Below are 19,769 nucleotides of genomic sequence, written 5' to 3' on the forward strand. Positions count from 1 at the left end.
TATTAATGTAAGTATTTTAGAATCACAGCCAAATAAGATATATATCCAGGTTTTGGTTCAAAAGGAAATAATTCCATCCCATCATTCCAGGGATGATATGTCAGCATGAGTAGCTAACTTCTCTTAGATAATCAGAATGTCTTTGTAGATATAAAAAAAAAACTTTGAAATAGATTTTCTTTTGCAATGTAGAGGACAAATAGGTTGCTTAGTACCTAAGCAACTATGACCAAACAACTCCTATGAATACTAACGCAACTAAGAGAAAAACCTTCACGTTTCTTGAGAATTAATCAGTTACCCAAACAACTGAACAAATCCTCTCCTTGTTTGGATTCTTCATATAACCAACAACTGTTTATTTGTATGTGACTAATATGTTTGGTGAGTTTGCCCAGATATAAAGACCTCCTTTTGCTAACTAGGACTTGCAAACTCTCTAATGTATAATGAAGTAAAGGAGTGGAATGAAGTAGCATTTCTCCCATCCTTGTGGAAAGATCCATGTGCACAGCCCATCAATTGTTCAGACTTAGGTTTCTGAAAAGGGATAAAATTGTTATCAAAAATCTCAAAGTTCATCTATACTCCTTAGGAGTAGGAACATGTATGCAATATCAATACAAATTCCTTCACAAAAGGTTCTTTACCATATAGTGAAGAGAGCTTATTACAAACCTTTACAATGGGATAATAGGTAGGTTGTACTGAGAGGCTTTCAGATGGATAGATAGAACTTAAAGAAGTCCAATTTTCCTAATCACTGGAATAAATAAGGTAGCAGGGTTCCTCAGAATCTTTGGGCAAGGCAGTGCATATCTCTATATTACCTAGCTTGGACTGATTTCATTATTGCCTTAAGACAATATCATCAACTTTTTTAGATCAGAGAATTGGTCCCCCCTTTAATTTGTATAATAAGGCCAGTCTTTCTCTTGGTGAAGGTGCTTATATGCATAAGCCACATGGGAAAAAACATTGCATTAATTTAATTTAATTTAATTAAGTTAATTTAAATCCATTTTGCTCCTAAAGTTTTAGAGGCAGTGAAATTGTTATTGGATCTGTAGTTCTTTGCAGATTTTCTTTTACAGTTTGTTCCTTTATATATATATATATATATATATATATATATATATATATATATATATATATATATATATGTATGTATATATTTCTTTTGTAATAAATAAATAGAGTTCCAGATCTATGAAGGAATATTCTTAAAGTCTCTTTTTTTGTATTTTTATCTGCTTTCATATAGAGATGGGCTTCAACATATACTGAATATATGCCTACTATACAACAACATTTCAGGATATAAGTCAATCTATATGCATAGAAGATTCCCATATTGGGCAAGAGTAAATAGTACTCTTCACTCTTATAGGTTTTCCCCACATTATGAATCTGACAAAGATTAGTACTAAGAAAAATAATAAGAGAAAATCATATAAGAGAAAAATTAGAAACAAACCCAGTGTTGTAACTATTTTAATTATCACATCTCTTCCTCCACTCTTTTTTGATTACATGCTTGATGTGTTTGATGCAAATATACACAATGGATACTTGGAGAATAAAAGATAGCTTGTTAGTCTACAAATATCTCTGTATCCTAATCTTGGAGATAGAAAAATCTTTTATTGGTCAAGGGATTTAATTGTAATAGAGGGGAAAGAGTTTTGAATTAACAGCAACAAACTTTTGTGAGGGATTGGTCAGCTTCATTCAACATTAGCAGGGTGTGGGAAGATAGAACTTAAAGAAGTCCAGTTTTCCACAAATACAACAGAACTTAAAAATTGATCAACTAAAAGTAAGTAAGATTCACTTTTGGAATCCTTCAAATAATCTAGGATCTACTCAGAAATCTGAAGTTAGACAAGATAATAGGTGGAAAGGGATGGGTCTTATGTGATCTGAACTCAGTGGGAGAAGAAAAGCCTTAGGTAAAGATGAGTTCACTGCATCCGCGAAGTCTGTGGTTACAAGAGTCAAGCAAGAGAAAACATTCCAAGGGAGTTCCATGTGGGATTTCAGTGCCATACCTGTGACCAAAACACCAAGGATAGAAGAAAAGCCATAGAAATCAACAAACCAGGGATATCTCCAAAACTTATGAAAGGGGTCCAATATAGGAAAGTAACCCCTGACCCCAACAGAAGGAGAATGAACCCCAGGTACAGCCTATAGGGAAAATACTCTCAGCCCTACATCAAGAGGATCAAAGACCTATATTTGAAAAAAAAATGAGTAGAGACAGGTAAATCACTATATTATATGAGAGAAATATAAGATAAAGGAAATATAAATGGAGGAAAGAGTTAAGGGATAGGCATCTTATGGAAATCATTTCTTCTACTAATGCTGAGTGAAGAAGTCAGAAACAGGAGAACACTGTACACATCAACAGCAATATTGTGGAATTATCTAATGTGAAGGATGCAGTTCCTCTCAGCAATTCAGTGATCAAGGGCAATTCTATAAGACCCACTGTGGAAAGTACCATCCACATCCAGAGAAAAAACTATGGAGTCTGAATACAGAGCGAAACATACTATGTTCACTTTTTAAAATGTCTTTTATGTTTTTTTATTTCACATGTTTTTTATGTCTTCTTTCATGGCATGACTAATATGGAAATGTATTAAACACGATTTTACATATACAGTCTATCTTGGATTGTTCACTCCCATGAGGAGAGAAGGAAGGGTGGTAGAAAAATGTGGAATTCAAAAGTTTGCAAAAGAATGAATGATGAAAACTATCTCTACATGTAATTGGAAAAAATTTTAAAAAGAAAGAAAATCAATTTTTCTAAAGTAGATGGAGGATGAATGAAAAAATTATTACTGCCTCATATTCCTATCTCAAACATCTAAATTTTGAGAGAGAAATACATTACACTCAAAAGGGAAATAGGAAAGAATAGATAGAAAAGAGTTGAAGAGGAAGCACAGAAAAGTTAAGGAATAGTCATAAACAAAACAAATTTAAGCACTAGAGCCAGGAACTTGAAGGAGGGATGAAAAGAGAAGAAAGCAAAAACAGGAAATCAGAAGAGTCATCTCAATGATAGGTCACAATTATCTGGCAAATTTCCTCTCTTTTACCACTTATTTGTAAAGGGAGGGGGTGGTATCAAAGAAAAATTGACAAGATAAAATAGAGGGAAAAACACATTTCTTGGATTCAGTTACTAATCTATTCTGCTATCCTTTTTTATCGATGAGTCAATTCCATTCATATTCAGTTAGGGGTGCAGCTAGGTGACACAGTGGCTAGAGCACCAACCCTGGAGTCAGGAGTACCTGAGTTCAAATACGGCCCCAGACAATAATTAACCTAGCTGTGTGGCCTTGGGCAAGCCACTTAATCCCATTTGCCTTGCAAAAAAAATAAAAAAAAATAAAACATATTCAGTTAGGATTGCTTTCTCTGCATTAGCCTCCATCCTATTCTTATATTTATTCTCTTGTTTACCCAATTCTTTCCTCAAGCACCCTTGCTTCTGACCACTACCTACCCTTAATCTACCCTTCTTATCTTCCTCCCACCCTTTTTTATTTCTTACTCCTCATATTTCTATATTATGTAAGATGAATTTCTATACTCAATTGTGTATATGGATATGTATCTACACACATGCTTCACTCACACAAAGAAGATGAGCGAGAAACAGGAATGTATTGGGAGAATGGGAAATGGAGATGAAAAATGGGAGCAGATCAGGAGCAAGTCTGGGGAGTCACTGAATCATCCATAGCAACCGAACCTCTCAGCCCCAAGATGATAAGGGAATTACAGGGGTCTCTTTGCTATCCCTGAGGTTATTCTTTGTTGCTTTGCCCATACTCAGATCTGGGTCACAGTCTGGGGTCCCAGTTCCAGGCAGAGGATCTGAAGCTCAACAGAACTTACTGATGCAGCAGAGCAGGGACCCTCCTCACAGCTTCAGGGCAGAGGAGTGTACTTGTGGCCATCCACAGACCAGAGCACAAGCCAGGAGTCACAGCCTCTCATAAAACATGAAGGAATTGAGAACTTGCAGATCCCTAGCAGTATCCCTAAAAACAGTTGCAAAAAACCCTTAAAAGCCTGGGACAGGATGTCCTTCACCCTGGAAGCAAAGCCCCACCTTAACAAAGAGGTAAAATCAAGTCATATGCTGGGGAAATGAGAAAGCAACAGAAGGAAAAAAAAAATCTGACTCTAAACAGTTAATATGGTCATATGGAAACTCAAAATACACACTCAAAAGAAGATAACAAAGTCAGAGTTTCTACATCCAAAGCCTCGAAGAAAAATATTGATTGAGCCAAAACTATGATCAAAAAGAATTTTGAAAATCAAAAAAGGGAGGTAAAGAAAAAAATTGTAATAGATATGAGAGAAATGCAAGAAAATCATGAAAGCCCAGTTAGCAACTTGTAAGGGAGATTAAAAAATATCACAGCTTAAAAACCAGACTGGATCAAAGGGAAAAGGAGATCCAAAAAAATCAATGAAGAGAAGATAGAATGGAGCAAAGGGAAGTTGATGACTTTGTGAGTAATCAAGAAACAAAACCAAAAGAATGAAAAATTAGGGAAAAAATGTGAAATATCTCATTGAAAAAAGAAACTGACCTGGAAAACAGACCCAGAAGGGATTATTTTAAAATTCCTGAACTACATGATAAAAAAATAGCCTAGATGTCATTTTTCAAGAAATTAACCAGAAAAACTGCCCTGATATTCTAGAAGAAGTGGGTAAAATAGAAATTGAAAGTGCAGCTAAACAGAACAGTGAATACAGCACTGGCCCTGGAGTCAGGAGGACCTGAATTCAAATCCGGCCTCAGACACTTAATAATTACTTAGCTGTGTGACCTTGGACAAATCACTTAACCCCACTGCCTTGCAAAAAAAAAGAAAAAAAAAGAAATTGAAATAATCCACTAATCACCTCCTGTCAAATTTCAGAACTCCCAAGGCAAGGAGAAAATATTGAAAGCAGCCAGAAAGAAACAAGTCAAATATCATGGAGTGATAGCTAGGATAACACAAGATTTAGCAGCTTCTACATTAAAGGCTCATAGGGTTTGGAATATGCTATTCCAGAAAGAAAAAAGCTCAGATTACAACCAACAATCAACTACCCAGCAAAACTAAACATACTTTTTTTTCAGGGGGGAAAATGATTATTCAATGAAATGGAGACCTTCAAACTTATCTGATGAAATGATCAGAGCTAAACAGAAAATTTGATCTTCAAATGCAAAATTCAAGGGAAGCATAAAAAAGTAAACAAGAAAGGACTTAATGATGTTGAACTGTCTATATTCCTGCATGAGAACATGATACTGGAAACTCATGTGAGTTTATTAGGGCAGTTAGAAAGAACATATATAGATTAAGGCACAGTGGGAATTGAATTTGAAGGAATAATATATTAAAATGATGAAGTTAATAGGTAAGAGAGAAATATATTGGGAGAAAGGCAAAGGGGGAGGAAGATTTTACAAAAAGATGCAAGAAAAAGCTTTTATAGTAGAATGGAAGAGGAGAGAGGTGAGGGGAAATGAGTGAGCCTTACTCTCATTTCAGTTGGCTCACAAAGAGAATAACATATATACTCAGTTGGGTATAAAAATGTATCTTACCTCAGAGAAAAGTGGGAGAAGAAAGGGATGAGAGAATGGGGATGGGGTGGGGGGTAGGTGGTAGAAGGTAGGGAAGATTTTGAGAGGGGGGTAGTAAGATGCAGAACACTTTTGAAGAGGGAATGTGTGAAAAGAGAGAGAGAGAGAGAGAGAGAGAGAGAGAGAGAGAGAGAGAGAGAGAGAGAGAGAATAGAATAAATGGGAGTGAGGGGAAAAGAATGGAGGGAAATTCAGTTTAGCAACCATAGGGAGAAAATATTGAAACAAGTTTCTCATTTCATAAACACAAGGAACTATAAGAGCTATTCCTCAAATGATAAAAGATCAAAAGATATGAACAGTTTTCAGATGAGGCTATCAAAGCTATATATTTAAATCATTTTTTTTTAAAAAGTCCTAACTCACTATTGACAGGAGAAATGCAGATTGGAACAATTCCAAGGTATTGTTTTAAAATGGCCATTGGCTTCAGAAAGAGAACATGAATGTTGGAGGGAATGTAGGGAAAATGAGACATTAATGCATTGTTGGAGGAGTTGTGTATGAATTCAACAATTCTGTAAAGCAATTTGGAGCTATGCCCAGAGGGCTATAAAAACATTTTGACTTAGTAATGCCACTACCAACTCTACATTCCAGAAGAGATGAAAAGCAAGAAGGAAGACCACCTATGGCAAATAATAATATTTGTAGCAGTTCTTTTCTGGTGGCAAGGAACTGGAAATTGAGGAAATGTCCATCATTGGGGAATGGTTGGACAAATTGTGGTATATGATTAAGATGAAATACCATTCTTCTATAAGAAATGATGGGGGCTAGGGGCAGCTAGGTGGCACAGTGGATAGAGCACCGGCCCTGGAGTCAGGAGTACCTGAGTTCAAATCTGACCTCAGACACTTAATAATTGCCTAGCTGTGTGGCCTTGGGCAAGCCACTTAATCCCATTGCCTTGCAAAAAAGAAAAAACCTAAAAAAACAAAGAAAAAAAGAAATGATGAACAGGATGCTCTCAGATCAGATGCAATGGGAAATGCATTAGATCCAAATGTTGTACAATGATCAACAATGAATGACTTACTTTTCTTAGCAATGCAGTGACCCAAGAGAACTCTAAAAAACTTACATTAAGAAATATTATCCATCCCAAAGACAGAATTCATGGTGTCTGAATATAGATTGAAACATACTTTTTTAACTTTATTTTTCTTGAGATTTCTTTTTTTGGGGGGGGATTAAAGTTACTTTTACAAAATGACTATTGTGGTAATGTTTTTCACAAGAGCATATTTTTAATTTTTATCAGATAATTTGCTTTCTCAATGATGGGGATTGGAGTAAGATGAAAGGAGAGAATTCCAAACTCACGGCTTTAAAAGTGAATGTTGAAACTTGTTTTTGCATGTAACCAGGGGAAAATAAAATAAAATAAGAAACAAACAAACAAACACAGAATATCAAAAATATTTATAGCAGCTCATATTGTGATGGCGCTAAATTGAAAACTGGTGGAATAGTCCCCAAATGGGTGCTGTGGGCAAAATGAATCCAACAAAATAATATTGTACCATAAAAGCTATAAAATGAACAGACTGAGATAAAACTAGGAAGACCTCTATGAACTGATAAGGGGTAAAGTAAAGAAAACCAGTTCAGATATCAAGAATCACATCCAGAAGACTGCAGATGAAACCCGACCCTTATCTCCTGCCATAAAGGTGATGATCAGAATATGAACAGATGAACAGAAAAAAACATACATTTTCAAGCATAAATTTTATATCTTTTTTCTTTTTGATTAGATGATGGGGAGAGGAAGAGGAAGGAACAGGTTATAAATGCACACAAAAATTAATTTTCTTTACAGAAAAAATAATTTTCTATGGGGCATGGATTTGAAAGTCATGATCTGACTTTATAAAAATAGGGACATAACAACTTCAAGTCTCTTTTGTGCTGGGTAAATAATTAGGAAAATTTTTTTAAATGATTAGAAATTTACAAAGGAGAGAATTGAAACTATTAATAACTACATGAAAGATGCTCAAGTATCTCATGATAAACAAATAAAAAGTCAAGATGGCCTTAGCATATTCCCTATATAACTATTAGTATGATAAAAATATGTTTGTATTTTATTTATTTATTTTATTTTCACATTATTACAATAATCTTGTGAAATTAGCATAACACCCCCCCCCCCTCCAGATAAAAGTCTGTGTTCAGATATCATTGGCTCTGTCTCTGGAATGAGTTGCATTCTTTATCATAAATCCATCAGAGAAATTGCTTCAATATCTTTTCCCACAGCTGCTATTGGTAACTGTAATACCCTACATTCTATTCCTCCCCACTCCCATTTATTCTAATCTCTCTCTCCTTTCTCTCGCCTCTTAACCTGTGCCTCTTCAGAAGTGTATTATATCTAACTACCCTCTCCCATAATCTTATCTCTCTTCTATCACCTATTCCCCCCCCTTCTCCTCTCCCTGTCCCCCTTATCCCATCCCTTTCCTCTCCTTTTTTACTCTAGGGTGAGAGAGATTTCTATACCCTATACTTCTTTTTATTGTTTTTGATAGGAATCAGTGTATATTTTGACAAAAGCTTTTTCTCCACCAAGACAATTTTAGGATTTATTTATTTATTTTCACATTATTACAATACTCTTGCTGTGAAAGTAAACATAACCCCCCCACTCCCAGAAAAGATAGAGAAACCTCAAGAGAAATGAAGTGAGAAAAAAATTGTACTTCAATCTTTGTTAGGATACCATTGGCTCTGTCTCTGGGATAGGCTGCATTTTTATCATAAGTCTATCAGAGAAATTGCTTCAATATCCTATCCCATAGTTGCTATTGTTGCCCTTCTTTCTATTCCTCCCCACTCTCATGTATTTTATTCACTCTCTCCTTTTACTTTGTCCCTCCTCAGAAGTGCATTGTATCTGACTACCCTCTCCCCAATGTTCCCTCTTTTCTATCACTTACTCCCCATCCCCTCCCCTTTTCCCCCATATCCCATCCCTTTTTGCTCATTTTTCTCTAATGTAAGATAGATTTCTATACCCTATTGAGTGTGTATGTTATTTCCTCTCTGAGCCATTTCTGATGAGAATGAAGTATCACTCATTCTTTCTCACCTTCCCCCCTTCCACTGCATTGTAAAAAAACATTTTCTTGACTCTTTTAAGTGAAATATCTTAGCCCATTCTACCTCTCCTTTCCCTTTCTCCCAGTACTTTTCTTTATTACCCATTGACACCATCTTTATACTGTATTATACCATTATATTCAGCTCTTATAAATGAGAAGGTTCATGAGTTATCAGTATCTTCTTTCCATGCAGAAATACACACAGTTTAGCATCATTAAGTTCCTCATAATTAGTCCTTCCTGTCCACCACCTCTATGTTTCCTCTGAGTCCTATATTTGGAGATCAAACTCTGACCATTTCAACAGGAAAGTCAAAAGTCTCCTATTTCATTGAATGCTCATCCCCTGAAAAAGGATGTTCATTTTTGCTAGTTAGTTGATTCTCAGTTGTAAAACAAGCTCTTTTGTCTTCTGGTATATCGTATTCGATGACCTGCAAAACCCTTAATGTAGACATTGCTAAATCCTGTGTAATCCTGACTGTAGCATATGGTAATTGAATTTTTTTACTTTCTGACTGTTTGTCGTATTTTCTTTTTGACTTGGGAGTTTTGGAATTTGGTTTTATTATTCTTAGGAGTATTGAAGAGATCTCTTTCAGAGATGATTAGTGGATTCCCTCAATTTCTATTTTATCCTCTGCTGTTAATTTGTCAAGGCAATATTGTTGGATTATTTCTTGAAAAATGAAGTCTAGGCTCTTTCCTGATCATGACTTTCAGGTAGCCCAATCATTTTAAAATTATTTCTCTTGGATCTGTTTTCCAGGTCAGTTATTTTTTCCAAGGAGATATTTCACATTTTCTAGTTTTTCATTCTTTTGGTTCTGTGTTATTATTTCTTGATTTCTCGCAAAGACATCAACTTCCTTTAGCTCCATTATACATTTGAAGGAGTTTTTTTTTTTAGGGAACTTTTTTATCTCCTTTTCCAACTGACAAATTCTGCTTTTTAAGGTATTCTTCTCATTTGCCTTTTGGACTGCTTCTTCCATTTGACCTAAATTGGTTTTTAAGGTATTCTTTTCTTCACTATTTTTTTTTTAGATTTTTCAAGACAATGGGGTTAAGTGGCTTGCCCAAGGCCACACAGCTAGGTTATTATTAAGTTTCTGAAGTCAGATTTGAACCCAGGTACTCCTAACTCCAAGGCCAGTGCTCTATTCACTGTGCCACCTAGCCACCCTCTTCACTATTTTCTTGTATCTCCTTCACCAAGCTGCTGACTGGGTTTTCATGATTTTTCTGAGTATGGGCAAAACAGTAGAGTCCTGTCCCAGGCATAGCAGAGAGACTTTTTCAGTTTCTCCCCACCTCCTTACTATCTGTGGCCTGAGCACTCTGGAAGCAATTGCTGGGTGGCTCTGCAGGTTCCCAGGGCAGGCTGCCCTGAGGCTGGTGCTGCTCTGGGCTCAGCCACTCATTCTGGGTGGGCAGAGTTTTCTCAGGACCCTCCAAGCTATTTTGGTGATCCCAGGCCAAGAGCTCTGGAATCCATTCCTGCTTCCACAGATCCAGGAATCCCCAGGGATCCAGGCACCCCAGGGATTATTCCTAGATGGCTGGAGCTGGTTTGCCCTGGCATAGCCTGCAGTCTGACTGCACTGGAGCTTTTTCCAACCCCCAAGTCTGATGAAACAGACCTTTCCCATGGATCTATCAAGTTGTCTTGGACTGGAAAATTGCTTCATTCAGTCTATCTATGGGTTCTGTCCCTCTAATATATGGCTAGAGTCATAATTCAACAGCTTTTGGAGCTTTTGGGGGAAGACTTTCTAGGAACTCCTGCCCTCACATTTGGCTCCAACTCCCTCAACAAATACACACACACACACACACACACACACACACACACACACACACACACACATATATATATGTATATGTATATATGTATGTATGTATTTTACAAAATATAAAATTCAATGCCAGTGGAACTGTCAAGAAATGGACACTAGTTTTGGAACCAAAGAATGGTATAAACATCTTGGAGAGTTAATGACAATATGCAATAGAACTGCAAATCTGATATCTTTCAACCCAGTCATTTATTAGTTAGAACTTTATCACAAAACCTCATAAAATGGAATTGTCAGTCCAAACTATTCATGGCTAATATAATGATATTAGAAAAAATGGAAATATCTGATATTCATTTAAAATAGAAAAGAGAGAAGTAAATTATTCCAATAAATAATAAATGTGTAGTATTATATACTACACATTTATTATTTATATATATGCAGAAAGGAACTATAAAAGAATTGTTACACTAGTTTCAAACTATTTTTTAAAAGAATAAAAATAAATAGGTCTAAAGAGGACAAATCTTCAAGGGATCCTGGAAAATACCAAGACAAAAGTATTTTTCTTTGCTGTATATTTATTAGTCTGATTTTGCTTCATTTAAGTCTAACACTTTGAGGGTAAGACTTTGACCTTTGTTTCCTCCTATGTTTATTGAATTCATTTTGTTAACATCAATTATTCATAATTTTATAATTTTAAAAAATTAACACTTTAAAAACAAAATTATAAACTTATGATGTAATTACATATTATAAAACATGTAAATTAAATATATGACTTTTATATTTTATATCTAATATATGACATACATAACATATGAGATATCTTTTTTATATATAGTTATTCAACTATGTCAAATTGTATAATTGTATGTTTTATATAATCATATATAACAAACAAAAAAGAACTGGTGGTGAAATAGTCAATTTGGTTTAAATTTTATTGAGATCTCTTATTGACAATTTATTCCTTTAGATATTAAGAAAACTTAGTCAGTTTTGAGAGAAGAATATTATGGTACTATTTCAACCAAATTTTCATTTCTTCTACTTTTGGATGGTTACTTCCTTTGAATCTGAGCAGAACAACTTCTTTTTAAAAAAACTTCTCATAGTGCTTTTAAATTAGTAGTATTTTTAAATGATACAAATATTATTATAAAAATCTCCATTAAATGAATTTAATTTTTTCCAGTATCTGATGTTCCAAACATTGATATGTTTGAAAAAAATTATTTTTCCTTTCTAGGAAAGCATAGATCTGGGTGAAATCATGTTTTCCCTTTGCTATTTACCTACGGCTGGGCGTTTGACATTAACAGTCATCAAGTGCAGAAATCTCAAAGCAATGGATATCACAGGTTCATCAGGTGTGTACATCTAATATTAAATCAAGATTCCTGCTTCAAAAGTACATATTCTTTTTCTGAAGCAGAATAAAAGTAATGAAAGAAACTGAAGATTGAAATATTGTGTTTAAATGAAAATCATCAACTTCAGCTCTATAGTTCTCATTCTATACTTGTGGTTTAGTAAAATCTCAGGAAGAAATACTTTAAGACAAAAGAACTTCTAATTGCCTGAAAATGAATCTTCTTAATTCTTGATTTACATTGTTATCTAGAAAAGTAAGAACCTCTTGACAACATACTTAGAATGCATTTATTTCTTTTATCTAAATTATCAGCCAGTGTGTGTCAGACAGGACTTGAATCTAACTCCTAGATTGGCTTTTTCTTCATTATAAGATGCCTCTCTGTATATACTCACATACAATACATACAAATGTATGTACATATATGCATGCAGCTACACATATATGCATAAAAAGTTGGAAAATATGTTAAATCCAAACTGATGATTAGTCCATTAAGAAACAAGTTAGGATGTACCAGGTTGTCACATTCTGTTGCCAGATATCACATGCTGGTATTTTCCCAGTGCTGATAATGTATCATGGTGTCTCAATGATACAGGAGGAAGTGAAACCAATTTAAGACAAAGAGACTCCCGTAGCATCCAGACCATCTCCAATAGGTCTGTTTCCTATCAAACAGGTCATTGGGAGGAATGATTCTGGTAAAAGGAAGTGAGAAGTATGCCTTGCACAGCATATACTTCACTATAATAAACATAAATTGTACAACTCATGTCACAGATCACTTGGTTGGTTGGTGAGTTCTTCTTTGATAACAAAGGGCTGGTAGTAATAATGGTAATAACAATAGCAGTAGTAGTAGTAGTAGTAGTAGTAGTAGTAGTAGTAGTAGTAGCAGCTAAACATAGAAATTTGTTTGAAATGATAAATGGCAGCATGGAAATAGAAATCTTTTACTTTGGAGATTAAATGAGAAAAAGAATATTGTAATGTTAATAATTTTAGAATAATAATTTTAATAATTTCCCCTGATTATCCATATATAAAATCATAATTCCCATGCATATCTAAGTTTATTTGAAGAAGAAATCATAATAGTATTGAAACACTAAAGGAAACATTGAATATTACTTTTGGGGATCTGTGAATTATTCTACTCCTTTTGAGACAAGCAAACAATACAACAATTATAATTAAGAATAAAACATAATTCTTTTCATAAGAGATATTCTAGTTTTGCAGGCACTGACTCATTAATTCTCATAATGCACTCATGAATCAGCTTAATAGCTAGTCTCAAGTGTAGAAATTTGAACTGAGAAGAATTACAGTACTCTCCCAGACTTGAGAGAAAGTCCAAATGTAACCACACTGAACCACTACTAGAATGTTCTATCACATTCTGAACTCATCCACACAGATTGGGATCAGTTCCAGGAGAGGCTGACTCCTAAAAAGAAAAAAGGAACCGAACATTTTTCTGGCGACATCTTTGTTCTGGTCCAATCTGAAGGGTTCAAAGTTGAATGATTTGGCAATTTGAGTGCTGGACTCTCTTCCCCCAGATAATCTCTAATCTCATCTCTGGACTCATTTTAAAGATTAGGCTCATTCTTAAAAAAGCTTGACCTCTTTGTTTAGAGGCTCTTATTCTCATTTTCTGGTTCATTATATCCCACCTTATAGCCCTAGGGAGAACTTATGTTTAGGTTTTACTGGCTTATGTTAAGAATTTCCTCAAAAGAGAATAGAAAGTTACTCAAGATATAGTATAATTATGCATTTCTGTCACACAAAACAAATATATAAAATTCATAAGCACCTATTACTAAGATTTAGATGCAAAACTGTAATTTATAACTACTATTATATTTTTCTGGAAGTGGATTCTAAAAATAATAAAACATGAGGTATTTTATGGAGACTTGTCTCTATTACATTATACATTTAATAGTTAACATGACATATAGGATGTTTAGGGAATGAGAACTAATACCTCTACATGATCAAACCCTTTTCAGGGCTGCTCATATTTTGGTGTCACCCAACTCTCTATCTATGGTCCCAAGAAGTTATATATACAGTAGCCCTATCCCAGTAAAACTATTTCAGCTAAACCAGTTTGAGGGAAATCAACAAGCCTTGAACCCATCAGTGAATTTTGAGGATGCCTACTTAACATGTGAAGATTTCCCCTGGTGGTCATGAAAGCAGCATATATATATAATAAATATATATTATATTGTTTTGCCACTGGACTGTGATGACACTAGAAGAGAGTGAGATTGATGACTGTGCAACTTTTTCTCATTTAAATCTAATTCATGTATAAATCAAGAAATCACCTCATGATATCCTAAGCCCTCTTTGAAAATAGAGGAGCAACAAATATTTAGAATTAATATAGTAATGCTTTACTTTTATTATTTCATTTGATCCATATCTTCTGGCAATGCAGAGCACCATCAGTGATCACTTTTTTCTTGAAGAAGCATTATAGTATCCATAGATGGCAAATCCTATACTGCAGATTGTCAGTGATTAAGTAATACAGGAGTTCATATGTTCTGCTCCCCAAAAATTCAAATAGAAGAGGATCACTGTTAGACTCACCTAGGCAGCAACTGGATTTAAAGGCATCATAACTATAAGAGTCAGGGAGAAAAAGAAAATATCCTCCCTCTCCAATGTTAAGTCCCACACTTTTCTGGGAGTGAAAGATTAAACTTCAGAAGGTAGTATCAACCATTTTAACATTTATGGAGCTTGCAGTTCTTAGTGCCTCTGTGGCCAAACATGTATGATAAAGCCCCTTCCCTCTACTGCTATCATGAGGCCAAAGGATCGGTGCTTCATGTTACAGAGTCAGTTCTTTTATCACTGATATAACATGCTGAAAGGGACAGGGAAAATATGTGACCAGAAGTAGTTAAACTTTAAAATTAGTGTATGTGGCACTGGAAGGAACTCATTTCCAATTATACTTCATAGGTCATACTTTATCCACCAGGTTCAAATTGGGTTATGTGGCATGTGTACCTGGACAAGTCCCACAAATAAGTAATATGTTACCATGTAAATTAGAAAAAAATATATAAACATACAACTATGATGATGCACGGATGAAATAATCAGAGTCTAGACTGTCGCTGAGGGGCAGAGGAGAGTCAATATGATAGTTGTTGATGCAAATCCCAGATTCCTCAAGACTTAAGTCCCCTGTGTTCTTTTTCTAGTCTCTATAAGGATTAGCATACTATAATATCTATTCCCCTAAATTTTACTGCTATAGGACTACATAGTTTCAGAATAAAGCTACCCTAAGTTATTATCCCTCAGAGGGAAGAGTTTCCTCCAACTTAAATCTATCAGGTTACCCCTTTCCTATTTAGATCAGGTTATAAAACAAGACTATCACAAATGATGAATAGCAAATAAATCCATTCATCCAAGCAAATATAGCAAACTGAAATTGGAGAAATTATATAGATTTTTAATATGTCAGAAATACACAGAGAGAATGGGAACAAGATGGCATATCATCTCATCATTTTACCAAAATTTCTAGAGAGATGAACTGGAAATCGGGAACATTAAGAGAGCTGGCTTCTCCTCCATGCATGCATTTTTCTTCCCCTATGCCCCTCCCTTGCTCTTTTTATCTCTATCTCATTCCCTCTTCCTATATGCAATTGCCCCCCCCAGAGAGAGTAGTGCCACATGCATCTATATTCAGATTACATCTTCTGAGAATTAAATTGTCTTCTTTGAAAATGAAGGTCAAATGAAATAACCAAGTAACAAATTAAATAATTATAATAATTTTATAAGTTTATTTATAAATTTATTTTTAAATTTATATTATTTATAAATTCATAAATTTTGTCATATTAACATACTATTAGATCAAAAATCTGTTCCTACAGAAGTCAAAATTTTCTAAAAAGAAAAAATAAAACAGCTACAAGATACATTTCTTGGGTAAAAACAAATATTCTTCCCTCTTTGTCAAAACTAGCCAGATCAAAGAAATTCTAGGATCCATTAAACCTGATTAATTAAAGTTAAAATATTTCATATAATAAATTACCCCAACCTAAAATAACTGCCACCAATTTTACCCCAGCCTGACTTATAAATTTTTCAATCTGGAGAACTTAGTATGAAATTTCCTCTAATAATTCAGGTAGTAATTGGGTCGTAACTTACAGAATTAAAAAGTTGCTCAAAGCAACTTTATATGTTATATTGGTCATTTTTATTGTTCAGTCATTACCAATGTTACTACTGTGTTAGTGGCCAGATTCAAGTCCAGGATTTCCTGATTCAGACCCACCTTTACTTGGTCAACTATATCTCATAGACAATAAGAATAGAAATTCTAAGTTTTTTGATGAAGTACATTCTTTTCTAGCAAATATTAACTTATGTTCACAGTTCTGAACTGCAATTTATTTGGAATTTTCTAACTGCTTAACAATTTTTTTTTTTTACTTTCAGATCCATATGTAAAAGTGTCCTTAATGTGTGAGGGTCGAAGATTGAAAAAAAAAAAAAAACAACCACTAAAAAAAATACCTTAAATCCCATTTATAATGAGGCCATCATTTTTGACATTCCTCCTGAGAATGTGGACCAAGTCAGCCTCTTGATTGCTGTCATGGATTATGATAGGTAAGTTTATCTTACTGTGTAAACAGTCTTTTCAGATGCATCATTTCAAATGCATTATTTGCATTTAGGTATGTGGATTTTTAGGTTCATTTTCTATTATCACAATGTTTTCGATTGTAAGTATATTTAGTGAAATATTAGACACATGTGCACACATGCAAAAGTTTTTTTGAAGACTAATGTCAGTGGGGCAGGATTCAAGATGGCAGCATGAAGGCAGCATTTCCTGGGAACTCTTTTACCCTCAAACTCCAAAAGCCATCAAATTATGACTCTAGCCAAAATTTAGAGGGATAGAACCCACAGAAAGACTGAAGCTCTGTGGGAAAGGTCTGATTCATCAGGACCAGGAGTTGGAAAAAAAGCCCTGGCTGCAGTGCAGCCCAGCACTGCCCAGTCCAGGGATCACCGGGAACAGCTTGAAGGGGTGGTGAGAGAACGCTGCTACACCAGAATGAGTGTGAAGTGAGGAGCACCAGTGGCAGAACCTGCAGCAAGAATCAGGAGAAACCAGCCTGCATCTCCAGAGCACAGCCCACAGCTGTTAAGGGGGTCAGGAGAGACTCCAGACATCTCTCTGCTCTCCCTGGAGCAGGACCTTGCAGTTTACCCACACTCAGATGCAGCTTTCAGTTTGGCCTTCCATACTAAGATAACAGGGACCCTCCTCACAGCTCCAGGGCAAAGGGAAGTGCCTGTGGTCAACTACATATCAAAGCACAGGCAAGAAAACATAATACCTTGGAGGAATAAAGGTCCCAGGAGGGTGTTCCCCCCCAAAAAAAGCCCAAAGCCTTGGAAGTGCTGTAAATTAGTCTTGGGCTGAGGAAATGAGTCAACAACAGAAAAAGAAGAATATGACCATAGAAAATTAATTTAGTCCCATGAAGATAAAAACACATACTCAGATGACAACAAAATTGAAGCTTCTGTATCCAAAACCTCCAAGAGAAATAGAAAATGGGCTCAAACTATGGATGAACTCAAAAAATACTTTGAAAAGCAATTAAGGGAGGTAGAGGAAAAACTGGGAGGAGAAATTAGTGTGATGCAGAAAAATCATGAAAACCAAATCAGCAGCCTTTTTTCTCTCTCTCTTACTATTCTTGAGGTGTCTCATATTCTTGGGGGGGGATTTATGTTTACTCTTCTAATAAAATTATAATATAAACTAAATAAACAAAAATCATACTTTAAAAATAACTAATGGTAGTGGGGCAACTGGAGCATAGCAGATAGAGTACAAGTTCTGGAATCCAGAGGACCTTAATTCAAATCCAGCTTCAGACACTTAATAATTATCTACAAGTTACTGAATCCCATTGCCTTGCCCTCCCCTCCCCTCCCAAAAAAAGAAAGAAAACTAACAGCAGTAATTCTAGACCATATTGGTGACTGGGGAAAGCACTGTGCTAGAAGCTACCTCATAGTTATATGTTGAGCCAAGTTACTTCCCTTGGAGTTTATTTTTTCTGCTCTGCAAAATGAGGTCATAAACACAAATCCTCTCTGACAATAAGGAACAAAAAGTAAGTAGTAGGAATAAGACTTTAATTCATTCTATAAACTGCCAAACTAACCTTAATGCCATTTTTTAAAATTTAAAATTTTTTAATTTACATTTTTATTTATTTACACATTACTAAAATAGTCTTGTTGTAAGAGTAAACATGATCCTCCCCTTCCCCCACAAAAATAAAAAACCTCATGAGAAATAAAGTGAAAGAAAGAGGAAAATGTGCTTCAGTCTGTTTTCCAATACCATCAAGTCTATCTCTGGGGTGTATTACATTCTTTATCAGAGATCCATCAGGGAAGTTACTTCCATATTTTTCCACAGTTGCTGTTGCTGATGGTAATTCCCTCCATCCATTCCTCCCCACTCCCACTTATTGTTATTTTCTCTCTCCTTTCACTCTGTCATTCTTCAAAAGTATGTTGTGGGAAAACTGAGTGGCACAGCAGGCAGAGCTTCAGCCCTGGGGTCAAAGTGCTGCCAGCCTACATCCTACCCCAGAGACCCAGTAACCACCTAGCCCCTTGGTCCCAGACATACCACCCAGTCCCACCACTTTGCATAAAGTGAAAAATGAAATGTATTATGTCTGACTATCCTCTCCCATGATCTACCCTCTCCTCTACCATCAAAAATCCCCTCCCTTCTTCCTGTTCCCTTTCTTCCATCTCCTTTCTCTCTTTTTTCTTCTAGATTTCTATGCCCTATTAAGTATGTATGTTGTTTCCTCTCTGAGTCATTTACAATGAGAATGTAGGCTCTCTCATTCTCCCTCACCTTCCCCCTTCCATACCACATTTCTTGACTCTTTTACATGAAATATCTTAGTCTATTCTACCTCTCCTTTCCCTTTTTCCCCCCAGTACATTTCCTTTTCACCCATTGACTCCATTTTTAAAATGGAGCTTCCTCCTGTGCCTCATCTATAAAAAGCACCTTCTAACTACTCTAATAAATGAAAAGTTTAATGAGTTATTAGTATAATCTTCCCATGCAGGAAAACACAGAGTTCATCTTTAAATCCCTATCATTTACCTTTCTCACCTACCCTTTCTATGCTTCACCTGAGTCCTGTACTTAAAGATCAAACTTTCTGTTCAACTCTGGCCACTTCAGCAGGAACATTTGAAATTCCCCTCTTTCCCTGAAAGTCCATCTTTTCCCCTGGAAGAGGATGTTCAGTTTTGCTGTATAGTTGATTCTTGGTTGCATTCCAAGCTTTTTTTGCCTTTTGTAATATTGTATTCCAAGCCCTACAAGCCCTTAATAGACACGGCTAACTCCTGTGTAATCCTGACTGTAGCTCCACAATATTTGAACTGTTTCCTTCTGGCTGCTTGTAATATTCTCTTTAACTTAGGAGTTCTGGGGAACTTGGCTATAATATTTCTGAGGGTTATTTGGGGGTGGGGATTTATTTCAGGAAATCAAGGGATTGTCTCAATTTCTATTTTGCCCTCTGCTTCTAGACTATGAGGGCTATTTTCCTGTATAAATTCTTTAAAAATGAAGTCAAGGCTTTTTTCCTGATCATGACTTTCAGGTATTTCAATAATTTTTAAATTGTCTTTTCTGGATCTATATTACAGATCAA

General features: G+C 35.3%; 1 protein-coding gene across 1 annotated transcript in view; it reads left to right on the top strand.

Moving 5' to 3' along the window:
• The window catches only part of SYT10 (synaptotagmin 10), a 91,877-nt gene that overhangs the window by 54,790 nt on the left and 17,318 nt on the right, over window positions 1–19,769 (top strand). The window contains 3 exon segments of the mRNA XM_074195333.1: window positions 11,857–11,977; window positions 16,486–16,529; window positions 16,532–16,659. Coding sequence (XP_074051434.1) covers window positions 11,857–11,977; window positions 16,486–16,529; window positions 16,532–16,659 — 293 coding nt within the window.

This window comes from Macrotis lagotis, chromosome 7 (assembly GCF_037893015.1).
Source record: "Macrotis lagotis isolate mMagLag1 chromosome 7, bilby.v1.9.chrom.fasta, whole genome shotgun sequence".
Classification (NCBI taxonomy): Eukaryota; Metazoa; Chordata; class Mammalia; order Peramelemorphia; family Peramelidae; genus Macrotis; species Macrotis lagotis.